The following is an 18,180-nucleotide window of genomic DNA, read 5'->3' on the forward strand; positions in this document are numbered from 1 at the left end:
ATAGGCCAGAGTTTATGTGGTTATCAAATATATGCCTGTAGAGATTTCAAATAAAACTCCTACTTAATATAAAAAAATAAACTGTAATGTTGTATAAAATAAAAAATAGATTCTACAATACTTCCAAAAATTCAATATGCATCAGAGAATTGTTATCTTTAACGTTGTTAACATTAACAATTTATCCAGGCAAATCGACGGGCAGCTTTGTTATCGGTGGTCCTAGAAATTGTAGGCGCTGTTCCAAGCTGCAAAACACAAATCGATTGTTTGGGTTTTTGCATTTGTTTACATCTCACAAGCAAACAAATGGCTTCAACTTTGCTATCACCCATGGTAGACTATTATAACGATGAAGAGGAACTCGACAGTGTGGAGGAGGAGGATGATAGGAGCTTCAGAGGAAGAGACTCAGAAGAAGGTAAAGGAAAAGAGAACAGAGTAAACACCAGCCTGGCTCGGTCTACTTGCTGGGGATGTCCAGATGTATCTGGAGCACCGTTCACCTAATATAGCGTTGGATCACAGCAATCAAATGTTAAATTAATAAAATAGTTTACAATGTGTGCTTCTAGCGATGTACATTCAGAAAGGCTCCGTGTGGTGCTTAATAATGCCATTTCTGGGAGCAAGTTAGCCCTACAGGTAGCTGTCTGGGAGACAAATATAACACCTCCTGTTAGCCTTACATGTAGCTGTCTTAATGTTCGCCCTAAAGGCAGCACCTCTGGTCCGACTTCCACCGCGTGGAATAGCTTCCGTTCTTGTATAAAAACGTGTGTCGTGAATATATACCCTATAGTAAAACAAGGTATTTGCACCACCTCTTTGTCTTACAATGGGCAATGTGGAGGGAGAACCTTTCACTCTTGTACGTAACTAACCAGTCCCCGTTTGTAACCCGTAGACGGTTTTAGACTAGCAACTAGGCAGTCCCCCACGTAACTGTACGCTGTCTTATACTACTAACTACCTAGTCCCCCGTAACCCCCCCCCCCCCCCCCCGCAACTAACAAGTCCTCCAAAGTAACCCGTTCACAGTTTAATACTAGTAACTCACCAGTCCTCAATAGTGACCCGTACAGTTTTATACTAGCAACTAAGCGGTGACATAGTAACCCTAGTTTATAACCTAGTTTAGTTTATAACCCCCATAGTAACCGGTAGCCTGTTTAATACCAGTTACTAACCAGTTCCCCATAGTAACGAGTAAACTGTTTTATTCTAGCAACTAACAAGTCCCCCATAGTACCTATAGACTTCCCCCCCGTAGTACCTACAGGTTTTATACTAGCAACTAACCAGTCTCCATGGTAACCCGTAGACTGTACAATACTGTTAGTAACTAACCATAGTACTGAGGTACCGGCTGGTTACGACGTAACGTTAACAGCGAACACTGACAGGTCACCGAGCCCTGCGGTGTGTTGGTCCAGCTCTGCCCTTCCAACCAGTACACTAGACCCGACCTGGGAGTGGAAGGGTAAAGGACAGAAAACACAGGATGACAACGCTGAAAGGTTTGACATTTTCCTCCCCGTCTTCCCAGAGCCACCGGCGCAGCTGTGGTTGACCGGGCTTTCAAACGGATAATAACAGCGCCCGGCTCGTCTGTTAACATGGCGATGCGCTAACTGAAGCTAACGCGTCGACGCTATCGGATCACAGCTACCGGGTCAGGCTGACACGAAGCCTGAACCCGTTTTATTCTCTGTCGTCTCTCAGAGTTAGCATTAGCTTTGCGGCTGCAGCCGAACTTGAATGGCAAGTTTTTTTTTGGTCCCTACATTGCGACGCCGAGGCTCCGATGCTAAGTTAGCTCAAGCAGTCGCTGTGACGGGGTGAAGTAGACACGGACCAGTTGGAAGGACCGTCAGTAGTTCCGCCATGCAGCAGACGCTTGACATCCAAGTTAAAGCCGAAGGGGACGACCGCCACAATAACAGTAATGTCAGGTTTACGGTTTAAGAGGATCGTGTCAAATTGTACTTTCAGCATTTGCTTGTCTTAATGCAAAATGTGGGTTATTTCACTGCCTCATTTTGTGAGGTTAGCCACCGGTCCGAGGCACCAGTACGTCACCATTAGCCTGCCCATGCCACGCATGTTATCTGATCCACGGCTTTTCTTTGCCACCTACCCAACATACTCGCTGTGGGTCTGGTCCCTCTATTAACCTGTTGGCGAGCACATGTTCGGGTGTGAATTGCTAGGAGGGGGTTGGAATGGAAGTTATATTATGGATGAATGCGTCATTATATTTGCAACATCAAGTGTAGTCCTCTTGTTTATTCAGTGTGTCTGTGTTCCAAAACCTTTCAGACACAGAGGATGCCAGTGAAACCGACCTCGCCAAGCATGACGATGATGATTATGTGGAAATTAAAGAGCAGTGAGTTTTGACCCATTATGAGTTAAATAAAGAGATGGAACAATACATTTCTTAATTTATCCCCAGAGGAGGACAAAGTACATATCTGTATCTCACTTACTCAGTGGAATGATGATTCAAGTTCGTTCTTTCATTATCTTACAGGATGTACCAAGATAAACTGGCCTCCCTAAAAAGACAGTTACAGCAATTACAAGAAGGTAATTTCTGGGTTGTTTTTTTGCTGCTTATAGTGGCCAACAGGAAAGGAGAGTTTTGCTGGTATGAGTGTCATATGTGTTCTTTAAAAATTGAAGTCGTCATGATTGGTCTTTTGATATATTGTGTTAACCTAGGCAAATACCTCTGTGGTTGCAGATGTTCTAACGTTCTACAGAGTAGAGCCTTATAATGCTTATCTCAGTTGCTTGTAAGTGCAAAATTTGCTAATTCAACCTAACACACTAAGCCTATCCATTAGCCATTTATTTAGATTACTCAGTGTATACGTTGAGGATGTAAATTATTTATGTGTGTCAAAAACATGTTCAGTGAAAGCTAGTACCATATATGAGAGGAATCTGCGATATGATTTTAAAATAATAATTTCCCAATTTAACTGAGCTGAATATAATTGGATTCATGACACGCATTGAGGTAAAACAAGACAAACGCAGCAATGACATAATTTAATCCATAGTTGTTATGTTATAAGAACCATAGTGCCCTAACAAAAGTCTATATTAGCCTGGCCGTCTTATAAGTGGACACTGTCGTTTCTTGTCATGAAGAAATCACACAAGTGTGTTAACAGTTGATAAGCTACCTTAATTAAAAAACAAACAAAGAAGACTTGAGTCTAAGAAGTCGATAGACTTCTAACATGAAATGGACAGCAGCCAACATTTGTTTAATATGGTGCTTACTGATAGGCAGCATAAGAATGTGACCGTTGACGCGTACATATAAAAAAGTATAGATGCTGGGTTGTCGGTTTTTTGTTTTCTGACCACAGCTTCTTCTTCCTTCTGACACTCTTGGAGTTAAATGTGTTGTTTGTTGTAGTAAGTGGAAGTGCTGTTTTTTTAGGGACACTGCAGGAGTACCAGAAGAGAATGAAAAAGCTGGACCAGCAGTACAAAGAAAGGCTCCGCAATGCAGGCAAGATGTTTTCTTTTAAGAAAACATTCTCTCGTATTCCTGTCTGTAAACTAGGATGATTTAAATTATACATGAATTTGTCTGTGTGTACTGCCAATGTTCATTAACAAAAGTGTCTTGTATTGCTCTGTCCCTGCAGATCTTTTCCTCCAGCTTGAGGTAACTATTATCATCTGTAGAAGACTCCTGAATTTCACATACCTCAGATGTTTTAGCAAATTCTAGATTTGCTTAATTGAAAACTGTATAATAATGGGGGCCCATGTATCAGTAATGCTTAGATTCACCGATAGAATTAGCTTTGAAGACAATTTATGTTGAGTCATGGTGACCACTTTTTCCTCCTATTAAGATGTGACTAGTGTATAGGCAAGTGAAATATTCAGCTTTCCTCAGGGAACTAAATGTTTTTGCATCAAAGAGTATAGGAATATATTTCAAATTACTGATGTTTTGTCAATACCATTTTGTAATTGTTAAACTCCCAAACTGTCTGGGAATAGTGTACAATTCCATAGACTATATGAACTATATAATTCTGACCGCTGCATTGATTCATTTGTGGCAACCAGAGGAAAGGAAAAAAAGCATAAAAGCAATCTTGTAAACAAACATGCACTCTACCCAACCTCCCCATTGACCATTCTCCTTATCCTGCAGAATGATTCTACAGTATTTATCTAGGATTTAACAGATGCATTATATTGGTCAGCAGTTTTTCATCCTCAGCAGCTTGAATCTTTTATAATGTACCGTACTGGTGCTACTGGTTGGACCACATTTTTGGTCAAGTCACTCAATGAGAAGATGGAATTTAATCCTAACCTTGTGTGGGACAATGTGAACCTCTGCCCTGAAGACCGAACAGGTGGAGCGGAACTACATCAAAGAGAAAAAGGCTGCGGTGAAGGAGTTTGACGACAAGAAGGTGGAGCTGAAGGAGAACCTCATCGCAGAACTGGAAGAGAAGAAGAAGATGATTGAGAACGAGAAAGTGACAATGGAGCTCACGGGAGGTAAGCGGACAGCTGCAGCACATGTATGCCATCCCAGGGTCTGTGATATGGAGAGATCAGAGAGGCTGTGTTCCTGATGTCCTCCTTTTTCCGTTCTGGCCCTAAAAAGATCTGAAGGATCACTTTCTTAAAATTGTTTTGATCTTGTTGTTGGCAGTATTAACTGTGCTCAGAGTGAAATTACTTCTGCTCTTTGATGTTAACCAATTGAAGCCTCCAACTACGAACGTAATCATGGCTATCATTAAGGTGTCATTCATTAGTGGAAAGGGCTGTAGACTGTATTAGGACATTTTTATATACCCTAACCCTTTTATTAACTGACAAACCCATAACTGGAATATGTCATTTCATAAATCTGATATTTCAGATTCTATGGAGGTGAAACCCGCTATGACCAGAAAACTGAGGAGAAGACCTAATGATCCGGTCCCCATTCCAGACAAACGCAGGAAACCTGCTCCTGATATCCTTTTTTCTTTTTTAAGGAGAAAGTCTCGGCGTGTATGTTTTTTCCTAGGATAATGGCACGTTAAGTCTCTACTTTTGCTCTGTGTATTGTTGCTTCTTATGGTAGTGGCTCATAAAGACTGTTTTATTTATTATGCCAGTTATTAATTTTTTTTATTTTCTCAATACATTTGTATTTGCAATGCATACTCAGTCAAGTTTATGAGCCACATCGAAGTACCTAACTGGAAATGTGCTAGGCACTGTACCTGTTGTCTTTTTTTATTAGAAAGATGTGCCTGTCATGAATGTATAAATGCTACACTTTCCCTAACTCGGCACACCTCAGTTAAATTATTTGCTAACAGACGAACAGATCATGGAGGATCTGAGAATGCTGAACAAGGTAATTCTGTCATGTCACTTTCTAAAGAGCCAACATATAAATATATATTTTGCTTCGGTTTTTGTTATAATTTTTTCAATATGGTCTCTTTACAGCTGAAATCACCAAAACGCCCAGGTATGTTGTTATAAAATAATGACAGAATGTCATGTCATATTGTAACTTTTGTTTATCCTGTTCCATTCATAGTAGTTCATAGGGCTGGGGAATATGGGATTACCAAGGACAATAACTACAATGAATTGTATAATAACAATGTTTTCTAAAGACAACTTCAATACATGATGATGGGATACATCAGATATTTTATGTTGGTATATTTAAAACCCCATATTTGAAATATAATGGTGTTTACATTACATTATTTTATGAAATATCTTGTTGAAATGCCAAATACTTAATTTCATGGCCATACATTAATACTCAAACATGATCAACCCGTTCCATATATTATATCATGTCAATCCAAAATGTGACCGTAATACACAGAGATGAGTTGATTGTAAATGTGCTCCCCCAGTATCTCCCTCGTCTCCAGAGCACCTCCCCACCACCCCCGTGGAGATCCCCTCCCAGCGCTATGAGGCCCGCATAGAGGAAGGGAAGCTCTACTACGACAAAAGATGGTCTGTTCCTGCCGCTTTCATACTTGTTGCCAAATGTTGCTTCATTGTTTTCTGCTGTGTCCCGCAGGCATTCCAGAGTTGTAGAATGTATACTGGCCACTAGATGGCCCTATAGGTATTCTAATGCTGCCAGTTGAAACAACTGCCTGCATCAGCTTGATGGATGCTTTTGTTTGGAAGGTTTAGGGAAGACATTGCAAGCTCGCTTGTAGCCTTTTTGTTTCTAAAATGTCACCCAAGTGCATAGACTTGAGGAGGGGAGGGTCGGCACTTAAAGTGGCTCTAAACATTAATAAATTAAAGGTAATGTATCATAACACAGGCTTGTTGTAGGTTGGGAAAGTCTTGTAGAAAGCTATACTACCTTTTGAGAACAATGTATGGACGATAAAAAAATATTTAAAAAAGGATATAAATACATATAATTTCGTTATTTTTCAAGTTTTTTTTAAATTGCATTTCTTGGCGACCTAACACATTTTTATAATATATCTTTAAGAAATATATTTTATTTTTGCTGACTAAATAACAACCTTATTACTGTTCTCCATGATAAATGTGTGTTCATGCTTGTGTATGATCCACTCTTGCAGGTACCATAAGAGCCAGGCTATCTACCTGGAGTCCAAGGACAACACCAAGATCAGCTGTGTCATCTGCTCTGTGGGAACCAATGAGGCAGGCTCCATTTCTTAATTATTTCATAAGTTATATGAATTTCTATGTACTACAATGATTCTTGCACTCTTTCATCATTGTTGATTACACTTGGTGTAAGTCACTTTGGGTAAAAGCCTCTGCTTAATAATTGTCAGGTACATGTAGGAGTATTTGATTATCCAACGAGTATCTGAATTGGTATGAATCCCTGTTGGGAAATGGGTTCACAAACCAGGGCTTCTTCAACTTTTTCATCTTGGGACCCAAAAGACAATCTCAGTGTGACCCAACCAACCCAACTCAGAACAATCAGAGCACATTGGAATAGGTGATGCTTTCTTTAACTAAAGCATCGAAAAAGCATGCTTTCATTAAATGTATGTATACATATGAAAGCATCAACAATTCTGGTGTGTTTTGAGTGCTCTTTGTGTTGTCAGACCCACAGGGAAAGAAGGTGTCTCACAGCTACTGTTGCTTCTCCTCTAGATCTGGGTGCGGAAGACCAGCGACAGCACCAAGATGAGGATATACCTGGGACAGTTACAACGAGGAGCCTTTGTGATCCGGCGACGGTCGGCCGCGTGAACCCCCCCCCCTTCAACCCTCCAACTCATCTCTCCACTTGTGCATTGACCCCCCCCCCCCCCCCAGACTCACTTACTCACTTTCTCTCTCCTTTTGGCTGTACCTTTTCAATGAGCAGACTCCATGGGTCACATTCATCGCTCCAATTCCCATTAGAGAATGACTTTGATAAACGAAAAATGGAATGTACTACGCTCCATTTCTCCTCCATGTCTTTTAACGTACTGTGGGCAGGGCCAACGTCCCGTTGTGACTACTACTGGTTTGTACCTTGCGCTGTGGTCCTGTCCTTGTGCTCCACGAAGATCTCTGCTCTGTCCAGCTCCTCAAACCCATACAGCCGTCGCTGCAGTGCTCTTCTGCAACAAAGCAAGTTTTCTCCTGCGGTTTGGCTCCGTACCTAAAATAATAACAAGACAACAAAAGTGCACTCACGGACGTGGGGGGCTGTACCAGATTGAGTTGGGTGCTGGCGATGTAGCCACCCAAGGTTATGTTTTCTTTCTGTTATCGTAAATATATTTTTGATATTATTGGAAACATTTAATTTGGTTGTCAAACTTTGTAAGGATTATTTTGTGTATTTGTCATTGCATTCATGTCAAACATCAGATTTAACTAATAGCTGTGTTTGTAGGATGCATCCGGTTGTATATTGATTGCAAGTGTTGCCCTTGGATTAAAACTGTTCTGTTTTTCTTTTTTGCGTTCTATATACTCTTTTCTTTTTTGGATAAAACACGATTGAGCCACTCCTAGGTAGTAGCAGGAGACTTTCTTTCAGAATTCCAAAAACTCGGTAGCAGTCTTCTGTCCACTGTGCAACAGAGTGTTACAAAATTTCAGTTATAGGACATGATATATTGATAACTTTAATGAAATCACTATCGATGAGCATTGACTACAGATATAACATCCCCATCCAAGAACAATTCTGTCAGAATATTTGCAGGGGAATGTGTCCATCGGTTTTGAACTTCTGTTGCCATTAATACTAATGATTATTAATGGGGAGCATGTTTATCCTAAGTGACTTACAATTATGATTTTTAGCTACATGTCATTAATGAGCAGCTAAGAATTAGCCAGAACCCAGAATATTTTCTGCTGCATTACTGTATTCTGGAGACCTGTACCCCTTAATTGTATTCATTACACGTTGTGTTTAAATAGCAGCTTTCATTGTCTGGGACAATCTCAAGAGTGCATTGTAATGTTCATCCTACATATTTCTGTGAGAAACAGTTAAAATTATGTTGTACGGAATTATGGGAAACCGTTTTGTGTACATGTCAACAGTCCGGGCTCCACCTTGTGAGACAGAATCAAGAGATCAACACAGGCGACCTCTAAACATGGCTCGTTCACCAGTGTTCAACATGGTGTGAGGTGAACTTCAACTTTAATTTGCATAATTGAATAAATTATATTTCTACATCTCAAGTTTTTTCTTATCCATTTCTAATGGGTTGTTTTGGAATCTAATTGAAAAATGATTTCCATTTAAACAACATACATTGGTAAAACACTTAAATATGGGTTTCTGAGAAGACATTGGAACAACATTAGTCCAACGCATGATAAAGCAATCCCTCTCTTTTCCAGTGTACTAAAGGAGTGGCTTAAATAAATAAAAGTATTTGCCTGCGGGCTGACAGGTGATTGTGCTGTATTTTAACTGACTACATAATGGATTGGGTTGATCCTCTGTCTGTTTCCTCACACCAAGGCTGTTCTGATTGGTCCCAGGAACATTAGTGAATTTGGGGGATGTTTTACTGCGACTGTATAGATTGTGTGGTTGTGACATCATAGGTCTATGATTGGTTTGTAATAGGTCTAGAACCACATGGTTGTGACTTTATAGTTCTTGAATTGTGTGGTTCTTATGTTATAGGTCTAGGATCATGTTGTTGTGACGTTAAAGGTCTAGGATGGTATGAGAGGCCGTTTAGACCATAGCACATGCTTAACTTCTCTCAACACTACCATACTCGCTCATTCACTATCATACTCTCTCACACACACCAGAGCTGCCAACTCTCACGGTTTCACCGTGTGACACACGTTTTTGCCTGTTTACACACGCGCACACGCCACACATCCAATTTCTCACGGCAAAAAAAAAAAAAACACGCGCCAACCCGCACCCCCATAATTACGGTCAACACTGAATATGTCGGAAAATGCTTTTCAGGGCTAGCTTATCACTTTTTTTTAACCATCATGTGTTTCTGACCTTAAACGTCTTGTGTTCAAAACGATGGTGCTTCACTTCCAGATGTTGGTATAAAAGTGTGGCCTTACTTTTCTGTGACCCGATATAAAAAAAAGTTATCACCATTTACAAGATAATTTCTTTAATTTCTATCGACAGTCCATATCCGTTTGTAGATGTTTGGTTAGCTGACTAATTTGACAAGACTTGGACGTTCTCCGGAAAATAAACTAGCACTCCAGTTAACAAAGTGATTTCAAAAAACAAACAGCACAAGGCAATTCAGAACCGCAAAGTGACATATTTGGTGACGTCAGACGCAGTCAATTGAGACACTCGATCCGTTCCTGCGGTTTCCAAATCAATAGCTAAGAAAGCCTTTTATGTTCAAAGCTCCCTCTGATTAGAATGATCTACCTGTAAATATTGTATTCATATCATCTCACCACTTGTTCAAAGAAGCCCTTAAGAAGTGTTCTTATTTCGGACAGTGGTGAAGGTTCTAATAGGTTCCTCAATAATATTTTTTTGACTATTTTAATTGACTTAATGCCAACACTGACGTGAATAATTTTCTATAATCTATGAATGAATGATGAATAATCATGCTCTGCTTGGATGATGATCTCTAGTTTATTTTATTTTTATTGTATTATTTTATTGTGTATTATCTTCATTTTTGTTAGTTCTTTGTCTCATTTGGTATTGTGAAATTATCTTGTTATTACATTTTTTGTTGAATGTTAGTCTAATTATGGTACTGGATTATTGCCATTGAGGAAAATGAGACAGCAGATCACATAATTAATCAACCTTCTGAACCTGACTCCTGTTGTTTATATGACCAGGGAGACAGCCGGGTAGCAGCGAGTCATAGCCGGGTAGTAGCAGGCCCCTGCTCTGGCCACTCTGGTGCGTCAGGTGTTGCAAAGCATTTCTTTCTCTTCCATATCCATTATGGAAGATGGTACAAGAAGATGCTTAACCAAGCAACCCTGTCACAAGCTTTCATTTCCGGACAGATGCTAGGTAGGCATACCAAAACAAGGCCACCCCATTGGCAAACAGCACTCTGAACTAAAAGAGATAGGGAAACATGAGAGATGCAATCAAGAACCTTTGGAATTGAAATATATTTATATGAGGTCTTTGATGTATTGTTTTGTACCGTCTATACATTTTTAGATAGGTTGAATTCAGACACGCTTTTAATGTTATTCTTATGATTATGATTTTCAATGTGGTGTATGATTTTATCTTTATCTAATAAAATAGTTAGTTGAATTATAGAGGTTAACAAATTGTCCTATTGTTTTGTCAAATACAAGGTTTTAAAGATATATTTGCAGTACATTTGTAAATAACAGTTTTTGTCTGATATCATACATTATATAAACCTCATTTGGATTGTTCAACATACATTTCCATTCATTAACAAGTATCATGTAATTCATATTCATTTACTGCTCCCATGTTTCCTTCTCCAGGAGCCACAGGTAAGCAATACGATTAGTAAAAAAAAGATGGATGATACACACCTGGACAGGTACAAAGTTGATGTTGATGAACTGAAAAGGAGTCCACACTTTCCAGTTCATCTTCAGGGCTGTCCAGTAAGTATCTTCCAATTTACTTTGTAGGTCAGCCAACCCCTTTGACTGAAATTACCAAGCAAAAATTAGTGAAAACATGCCATTCAGTCAAATTACAACTTTTAGTGGACAAATTATGCATAAAAAGTCATCAACACACAAGAAAGTGAAATATGAATATTTATAATCAAATTAAATGTTAAAACATTAAATTATGTGAATATTTATCCACTATACAATGGCTTCTGTAGTAATGAGTATAGTGAGATTCAATACGGTATCCTCCCCTAATGCAATTTGATACTTTTGACTTTTAAACTTTTTTTAGTTTTAAGACAGACATTAAGTGTCTTATAACAGTGTTATGTGAATGAATGAATTTTTATTCACACTACCACTTCAAACATTACAATAATACTGTTGGGGTGGAATCAATTGGGTAGAGTGAATGGGTCCCCCAAGGAAGCTAGAAAAGCTTATAGGTGGGGGCCCAAGGTTCATGAAAAGGTAGTGGTACCGACAATGGTATACCCAGTTACATTATTGAACATAAATTAGTGCATTTCTCTGCATGCATTCACTCATCACCACCTGTAACCAGATGATGATGAGTAAATGCACACAAGAGCGCACCAAAACATACATAACATTACATACACATACAATCATACACATACATCCCAGTTGTCCATGATAACACAGTTTTATATTAGATATTGGTTAGTAGGAAATTATTTTTTAGTTGTCTTTTAAAGTTGGAGATAGAGGACAACACCTTGAGACCATCATCAATCCTGTTCCAGATCTGTGGCCCCCTACAGACAACACTCATACTGGTGCGCACACGTTGGCGACATTTTCCCGATATACGTGGTTTGATTCTCGTTTGGTGTGAGTGCTGGGGGCTGGAGATGGGAACAAGACTACACAATCTAGAGTTCAGCCTATTGACTACTTCAAACATGAGGCAGGCATTATGATATTCATTTAGCTCAGCCAGTCTTAGTAACTCAAAGCGGTGGAATAGAGGGTGGGTGGGAGAATTTATCTCTGACCAGGACAGAGCCCATATGACTTTCTTTTGCAAGGATGCAAGTTTTTTAAGATGGCTGGTGAAGGTGTTGCACCATATCACATTACAGTAGTTAAGGTGTGGTTCAAAGAGAGTTTTGTACAAAGTGAGAAGGGCAGACAGGAAATGTCTGATCTTGTAGAACAAGCCAACATACTTGGACAGTTTGTTTACAAGATGGTCAATATGACATTTAAAGTTGAGAGTCGTCAATGAGGACCCCCAGGAATTTAGTGGAATGCACTCTTTTTATCTCCTGCCCATTAATTTTAATCAGGCAGTGATCAGCGTTTTTAGTTTGTTTCAATTTTTTTGTTCAATTTGAATATAATGAAATTGGTTTTGCTGATATTTAGTGAGTTTGTTACATTTAAACCAGGAGTCCATTTTGGTTAACTCTGAGTGTACTATATCTTGTAGAATAAGTGGGTTCCTGTGTGAGGTGAACAAATTTGTGTCGTCAGCAAAAATAATTTAATGAAATATTTTGGAGGAATTTACAAAATCATTTATATATAAAATTAATAGGAGTGGCCCCAAAATGGAACCCTGGGGGACCCCAAAGATTATGGGCTTACAAGGAGATCCCTCATATCCCTCATATGTGTACTGAGCAAAGTACTAATCTCCTTGAGGTTGTGTGCAGGGGTGACCAATCCAGATTCCCCGTTGGAGACAAATAAAGTGTATCGTATACAGCCAATACAAAGATAATTCTGCTAATACAATGATCGAAAGATCCACCATGCCAGATGAAGCAACTTGCAACAATGCTCTTCCAAGGAAGCATGTTTCTCTAGTCTAAAGGATACAAATATGTCAATAATTCATCGTTCAACATGGGTTAGAATGACCCCCAACTAGCTGGCATCAGTCCAGGGACAAGTAGGCCTACCCACCTCTAGGGTGTTCATGACCAGGTAGAAGATGAACAGGAAAACTGGAGCAAAGACCAGGCGGTCTAGTAGAAGACGCTTGACAATGAAGTAGGGGTCTGTGGTGGGCATCCACACCTCCATCAGCTGGTAGAAATAGTGGCTGAGTGGCCCTGTTAAAAACAACCTGGAACCAAATGGGACATGTCCGTCCTTCCTGTGATTTGTCTTTCTATTTGTCATTTGTCAATGTCATACATCGGAGGGTTCATTTATAATAATTAAAATGCAAAAAATATAAATTTCGACAATTTACCCAAATATTGCGTAGCGGGTGGCTGCTGCTCTGTTAATCTCTTTCATTGGCTTCCCATTTTTGGCGTTTTTATTAGCTTCCAGGAATTGAGAAAGAAGGTTTCCTAAAGATGAAAGTATCCCGCTGAAAATAAAGGTGCATAATTATAAAATCAAAGAAGAAATAGGCCTACCAATAAAAGATTACTATGTTTTTTTTTGTAGGCAGACATGTGAAAGCAGCTAATGATTGGTTAAACGCGGACATCCTCAGAACAAGGGTCCATAAGGTTGGTAACCACTAAGTACACAATGGAACGTCACATCCTGAAAAACTGCAAAAGTAAACATGTTATTCCCTATTTATTTCGAATTGTGTCATGCTTGTAGAACACTTTGTTTCTCACTGTTTGAAACTTCCGCCTAACTTTTCATAATACAAACAAATGTGTGGCTGCTGAAACCCACTTGCTATTAAATGCAATGTTAACAAATAAATTACTTATTATGTAGAATACTGACCTCGTTACAGATTTGGTAAGAATTGGATATGTCTTCAGTAGAAACAAATATTGCTGAAGCAACCGAAAAGGGATGCGAGCCTCTCTAATTGGTACACTGGCTACAGGCATTGTCAGGTATTTATCTAGACGCGATTCCTAACTTGACAAAATAAGAGCAGTTCGATAAAGAAAATAAGCGACAGCAGCATGCAGCCAACTCTTCCGTTCTCCCGAATCAATGTAGGCCTACGTAATGGCGTCACTCCAGTGACGCCCACATCACGTAAAAACAAACGATTCTCTCATCAATAACATAACATATTTATAATTCTATGTATGTCTTTGTATCTATTTTTCTACTATGGACCATCGTTGTGTCCGGAATAAAGACTGATTGAATAATAAGTTAATAATGAATAGCCAAGGCTTTGATTCCATTTCAATCTATTCCAATTTTATCAACATTTCAACTTGAAATCGTGTTGCTTTGTCCTACCAATGCATTTCATTTCTATGATAATTGAAAGAGTACTAACCCTTAACAGCATGGCTTGATTTACATTTGTTGCAACCAAAATAAATTATGCAGTTGACATCATGGAAAATAGGTTAATAACAGTTTAATATACTAGTATCTATGAAACAGCCTGGGTAATAAAAAAAATCTTTAATGTACAGAACATATTCAATTTTAAAATAACAATTTTGTTCATGTTGTGAAGGTTATATGGACTGAAAATTAGTCAACTTGGCAGAGTGGCAAAGTGTTTTAAGTAGCCTATCTAAATCCAACCAAAAACGGCCCAAAAATCACTCTAAAAGACAAACGAAAGCTTATAGATTGGTTTAAACTTGAAAAACTGTAGTAAATATAGTGTGATGTTCATCTTAAAACATAACAATAGAAGGCTAAGTATAAGGCAGTATAAAGAGTTAGAGTGCTCTCCAGTTTATAGGCTCCTTCCCAGATAGTTTCAGCAGCTCGTTAGCCTTGGAGAAGTGCTTACAACCAAGGAATCCGCGATGAGCAGACAAAGGAGACGGATGAACAGCTTGCAAGACATGGTGACGTTTCTGGAAGTCAGAAGTAGATTTTGTTTTTCATTATTTTTAGTAAATAACTGAGGCTAGAGGGGCCATCTTTACATTTCTTTAGAGTGAGAACATATAAAACACCTATTCTTTCTAAAAGATACATCATCAGATTTGGAACAATTGTGACGGCAACATTGCATAATTTACACAGGTCACAATCAATAAAATGCCATCACTTAACATCAATACATGAAAAAGGTGCCCACCCTGTCGATGGTCGCTCCCTTCTTATGGGCGTACGAGCCCCACAACAGGAAGACTACTCCTTCCAGGTTGCCGCTCAGCCACTTGATCACAGCATCGGTGAAGCACTCCCAGCCCCGGTCCTTGTGGGAATTGGCCTGGTGGGCACGCACCGTCAGCACCGCGTTGAGCAGCAGCACCCCTTGGGAAGCAAACACAACCCTGGTGGTGAACACACTCTGGAGCTCTGTGCGTGGGCAAGGATGGGCCGCAAGAACAGTGGGAGTGGGAGTTGGAGTCAATGTGGTTTGAGTGGACTGTATATAGAGCCTTGGAGAGAATTAATCATGGTGGGGGACACACTCTGAAGAGAGAGTGTTTGAGAGACAAAGAGAGCAGCACGTAGAGGGGGAGATAAGCGCCAGTCTAGGTTAACCAGATGGCTTCTGAGTGATAAGGGGTTGCAAGATCCATTAAAAAACAGTTTACTATAACCTTGGACACACACACACACACACACACACACACACACACACACACACACACACACACACACACACACACACACACACACACACACACACACACACACACACACACACACACACACACACACTTACTTTACGGGGGATTATTAATCCCCCGTAGGAGAAATACAGTACAATTTGACTTGCTCTTATTCACAGTAAATATACAGCTCAAGAAAAAACTGAATTATTCTAAATTCTTAAATTATTCTAGATTGTACAGTAAAAGATGATCATTAAAAGAGAAACAGAACTGGTGTTATAGATTAACAGTACTACAGTACAACAAAAATGGTACCTTGTTTTGCCCATCCGGTCAGATCTCCATGTCCAGGGTGTTTGAAGCCATCAATGTCGGAGCACAATTCTTTGTATATGTTCACAAGACTGAGAACGGAAGCACAACGTTAAGTTTAGCATAGGTTACATCTCTTGACATAATTGACAAGAGGTTAACATACGCCCTCTGGGCAGCGCTATCCTCTCATGTTGGGCTGAGGGCAGACTGGACACTGCAGTGCCAGCACTCACCTCTTGAAGTGCAAAGTGATACTACGGGACGGTACGAGACAGTTTTAGCTAAGCTAGCTGCCAACTTAAGTACGTATCTCTGCAATACATTTCCGTCAATACTGTTACTTCTTCAAATTCTGTTCATAATTGTATGTATGCATGTATGCATGTGTTATTTACCTGGGGGGAGGGGGAACTGGCTGTTGCACACTAAAACAGAGTCCGTGTGCTTGTTTGGGACCGTGGTAAGGGTCCTGGCCTAGAATCACTACTTTCACCTGTACATACAAACACAGAATGCGTACATTTGTGAGGATATGGTTATGGGTTTGGTCATAGGACCTTAGCAGAACTCAAAAACACAAATTTCAACAGTTTCTCAATTATGGTTTTATATTTAATTAACTTTACATTTCTACACAGTCAGTTCTGTCTTGGGCAGAGCAATTGTATAAGGGACAATTCCACCAAAGATTAATAAAGTATTCTGAAACCAACGATGAATGGGAAAGAGGTCTATAACACAAAACAAAGCTGCGTTGTATACTTTCTTGGATACAACGAAACCAACAGATAGATGGACCATAAAAACCCAACCAGTCAGAATGTTAACTTGCATCTTGAATGTCACACATCTCTGTCCAACTGAACACATGTTCAGCGGGTGGGTAGACGGTGTGACGGCTCCTCTCATCAGCAACAAAGGACATCATCTATCAGAGATAGAGAGAAAATATCTGTTTAATGCTTGGCACTACCAATTATGGATTCAAAGAAATGTGGTAAGAGTACGACTATTGTCGTCCATGTTACTTGTTTAAAGTATGGCTTTGCAAACTCTGCAGCCAGCTCTCTCCTCCACGTCTCTCCGAAGCCTGCAGGCGTTTCTTTTGCTCTAAGCTTGTCAAGCGCTGCCTTCTTATTTTGGGCCATTCTGACCAGCTGCTCATCTGAAAGCTGTGGCGATGAAGACTTTTGTTCCGCATTTGAGGACTTCAGTTTCTTCGGTGTTATCTTCATTAATTTAGAAAAACATATAGTTTGGGAAATAAGTACAGCTGGTAAGAACCGATTTGACGATATACATCTGTGGCCTAACCCTAACTTGAACATATTTGCAAGCGGCTGTACCAACTGATCCAGCCACGTGCAACAAATCAGTCACAACAATGACGCTTGTGAACACCACATCAATTTAACACTGCGCATGTCGGCAGAGCAGAAACACAGTTCATCCCTCAAACACATAATGCTATTAGATGGGAGTGTGGGACAAGTATGTTGTAGTACGTTTATGTATTACTATCGAGTATACAACTCTGCTCAATGTAACAAGTATGCTTAACATAAAAATAATAATAATAATAATAATAAAACACGCTCACCTGAACTTCTTCGGCATGCTTTTCAGTTTCACCTAGTTCCTTTGAAACTCTCTTTTTTGAAACTGGTGAGAAGAAAGAGTTGATATGCTGTTGACCAATCATTTATAAACGTACGGCGAAGCCGATATGCACAATAACGCTGTTTCGTTCCCTTCGCTAACTAGTGTCTACGACAAGAACTATCCAAAACCATCCCAAAGGCGCCAATCTCAATAGAGCGCAACAGTGTGGTTCCGGGGTTACACCGTATTCTGTTACCCGCGCAAAGTGTGACCCCAGGGGTCGCTGTAGCACATTTTCTGCAACATTGTGGTGGCATGATGATGATGGGTCTTTCTTTCTTGATCCAAAAGTTAATGTACAAGTGGTGTTGGTCAAAACAGCATTTTACACAGTAGCCTATAATAGGAAATGCTCAAAGGTAAATCAACGTAATTAAACATAGATTGTGGCTTCTTATGGGGAAAGAAGCAACGGTGGTGGACCGTACTAAACGGCCTATCCATGGTATGGGTCTGTAAAATGCTAATCAAATCTGGTGTATTTATTAAGCACATTTAATAACAAGGGGAGGGGGGGGAAACCTTTCTTCGTTACGAGCCCCTCTCTGATTGCTCAAACTGTGATTATGTTTTTTGGGGGGTC

General features: G+C 39.7%; 3 protein-coding genes across 6 annotated transcripts; 1 reads left to right on the top strand and 2 right to left on the bottom strand.

Annotated features, from left to right (window-relative positions):
* The first annotated feature begins 258 nt into the window (after positions 1-258).
* suds3 (SDS3 homolog, SIN3A corepressor complex component) lies at positions 259-9,483 on the top strand. Of its 3 annotated transcripts, none has more exons than XM_084468813.1 (12): positions 259-421; positions 2,323-2,392; positions 2,537-2,592; positions 3,461-3,532; positions 3,672-3,691; positions 4,392-4,548; positions 4,919-5,014; positions 5,343-5,404; positions 5,500-5,521; positions 5,925-6,030; positions 6,624-6,708; positions 7,180-9,483. In XM_084468813.1, the coding sequence occupies exons 1-12, from the start codon at positions 310-312 to the stop codon at positions 7,276-7,278; spliced, it is 957 nt and encodes a 318-aa protein (XP_084324939.1). In that variant the 5' UTR covers positions 259-309; the 3' UTR covers positions 7,279-9,483. The 3 variants fall into 3 exon arrangements, with proteins under 3 accessions (XP_084324939.1, XP_084324941.1, XP_084324940.1); XM_084468815.1 differs by lacking the exon at positions 259-421 and adding an exon at positions 1,393-1,520; XM_084468814.1 differs by lacking the exon at positions 259-421 and adding an exon at positions 1,601-1,945.
* Positions 9,484-10,151: 668 nt separating this feature from the next.
* On the bottom strand, positions 10,152-14,067 carry pxmp2 (peroxisomal membrane protein 2). Its single transcript, XM_084468816.1, has 5 exons — positions 13,852-14,067; positions 13,352-13,474; positions 13,060-13,222; positions 11,035-11,154; positions 10,152-10,573 (listed from the first exon to the last, which is right to left on the bottom strand). Exons 1-5 carry the CDS (start codon positions 13,959-13,961, stop codon positions 10,505-10,507), a joined length of 585 nt encoding a protein of 194 aa, XP_084324942.1. The 5' UTR covers positions 13,962-14,067; the 3' UTR covers positions 10,152-10,504.
* Positions 14,068-14,323: 256 nt separating this feature from the next.
* Positions 14,324-17,728, bottom strand: unga (uracil DNA glycosylase a). Of its 2 annotated transcripts, XM_084468011.1 has the most exons (7): positions 17,536-17,728; positions 16,964-17,164; positions 16,768-16,863; positions 16,331-16,428; positions 15,936-16,024; positions 15,134-15,312; positions 14,324-14,906 (listed from the first exon to the last, which is right to left on the bottom strand). In XM_084468011.1, exons 1-7 carry the CDS (start codon positions 17,635-17,637, stop codon positions 14,766-14,768), a joined length of 906 nt encoding a protein of 301 aa, XP_084324137.1. In that variant the 5' UTR covers positions 17,638-17,728; the 3' UTR covers positions 14,324-14,765. The 2 variants fall into 2 exon arrangements, with proteins under 2 accessions (XP_084324137.1, XP_084324138.1); XM_084468012.1 differs by lacking the exon at positions 16,964-17,164.
* Positions 17,729-18,180: the final 452 nt, after the last annotated feature.

This window comes from Micromesistius poutassou (genome assembly GCF_964030765.1).
Source record: "Micromesistius poutassou genome assembly, chromosome: 5".
Lineage (NCBI taxonomy): Eukaryota > Metazoa > Chordata > Actinopteri > Gadiformes > Gadidae > Micromesistius > Micromesistius poutassou.

Coding starts and splice junctions, on each gene's coding strand:
- suds3 (XM_084468813.1), top strand. CDS start 310: ATGGCTTCAACTTTGCTATCACCCATGGTAGACTATTATAACGATGAA. Junction 422..2,322: donor AGGAAGAGACTCAGAAGAAG/GTAAAGGAAAAG, acceptor AAAACCTTTCAG/ACACAGAGGATGCCAGTGAA. Junction 6,709..7,179: donor GCTCTGTGGGAACCAATGAG/GCAGGCTCCATT, acceptor CTTCTCCTCTAG/ATCTGGGTGCGGAAGACCAG.
- pxmp2 (XM_084468816.1), bottom strand. CDS start 13,961: ATGCCTGTAGCCAGTGTACCAATTAGAGAGGCTCGCATCCCTTTTCGG. Junction 13,475..13,851: donor CTTACCAAATCTGTAACGAG/GTCAGTATTCTA, acceptor CTTTATTTTCAG/CGGGATACTTTCATCTTTAG. Junction 10,574..11,034: donor TCAACTTTGTACCTGTCCAG/GTGTGTATCATC, acceptor TATCTCTTTTAG/TTCAGAGTGCTGTTTGCCAA.
- unga (XM_084468011.1), bottom strand. CDS start 17,637: ATGATTGGTCAACAGCATATCAACTCTTTCTTCTCACCAGTTTCAAAA. Junction 16,025..16,330: donor CCAGTTCCCCCTCCCCCCAG/GTAAATAACACA, acceptor TTCCGTTCTCAG/TCTTGTGAACATATACAAAG. Junction 14,907..15,133: donor AGGGAGCGACCATCGACAGG/GTGGGCACCTTT, acceptor TCTGACTTCCAG/AAACGTCACCATGTCTTGCA.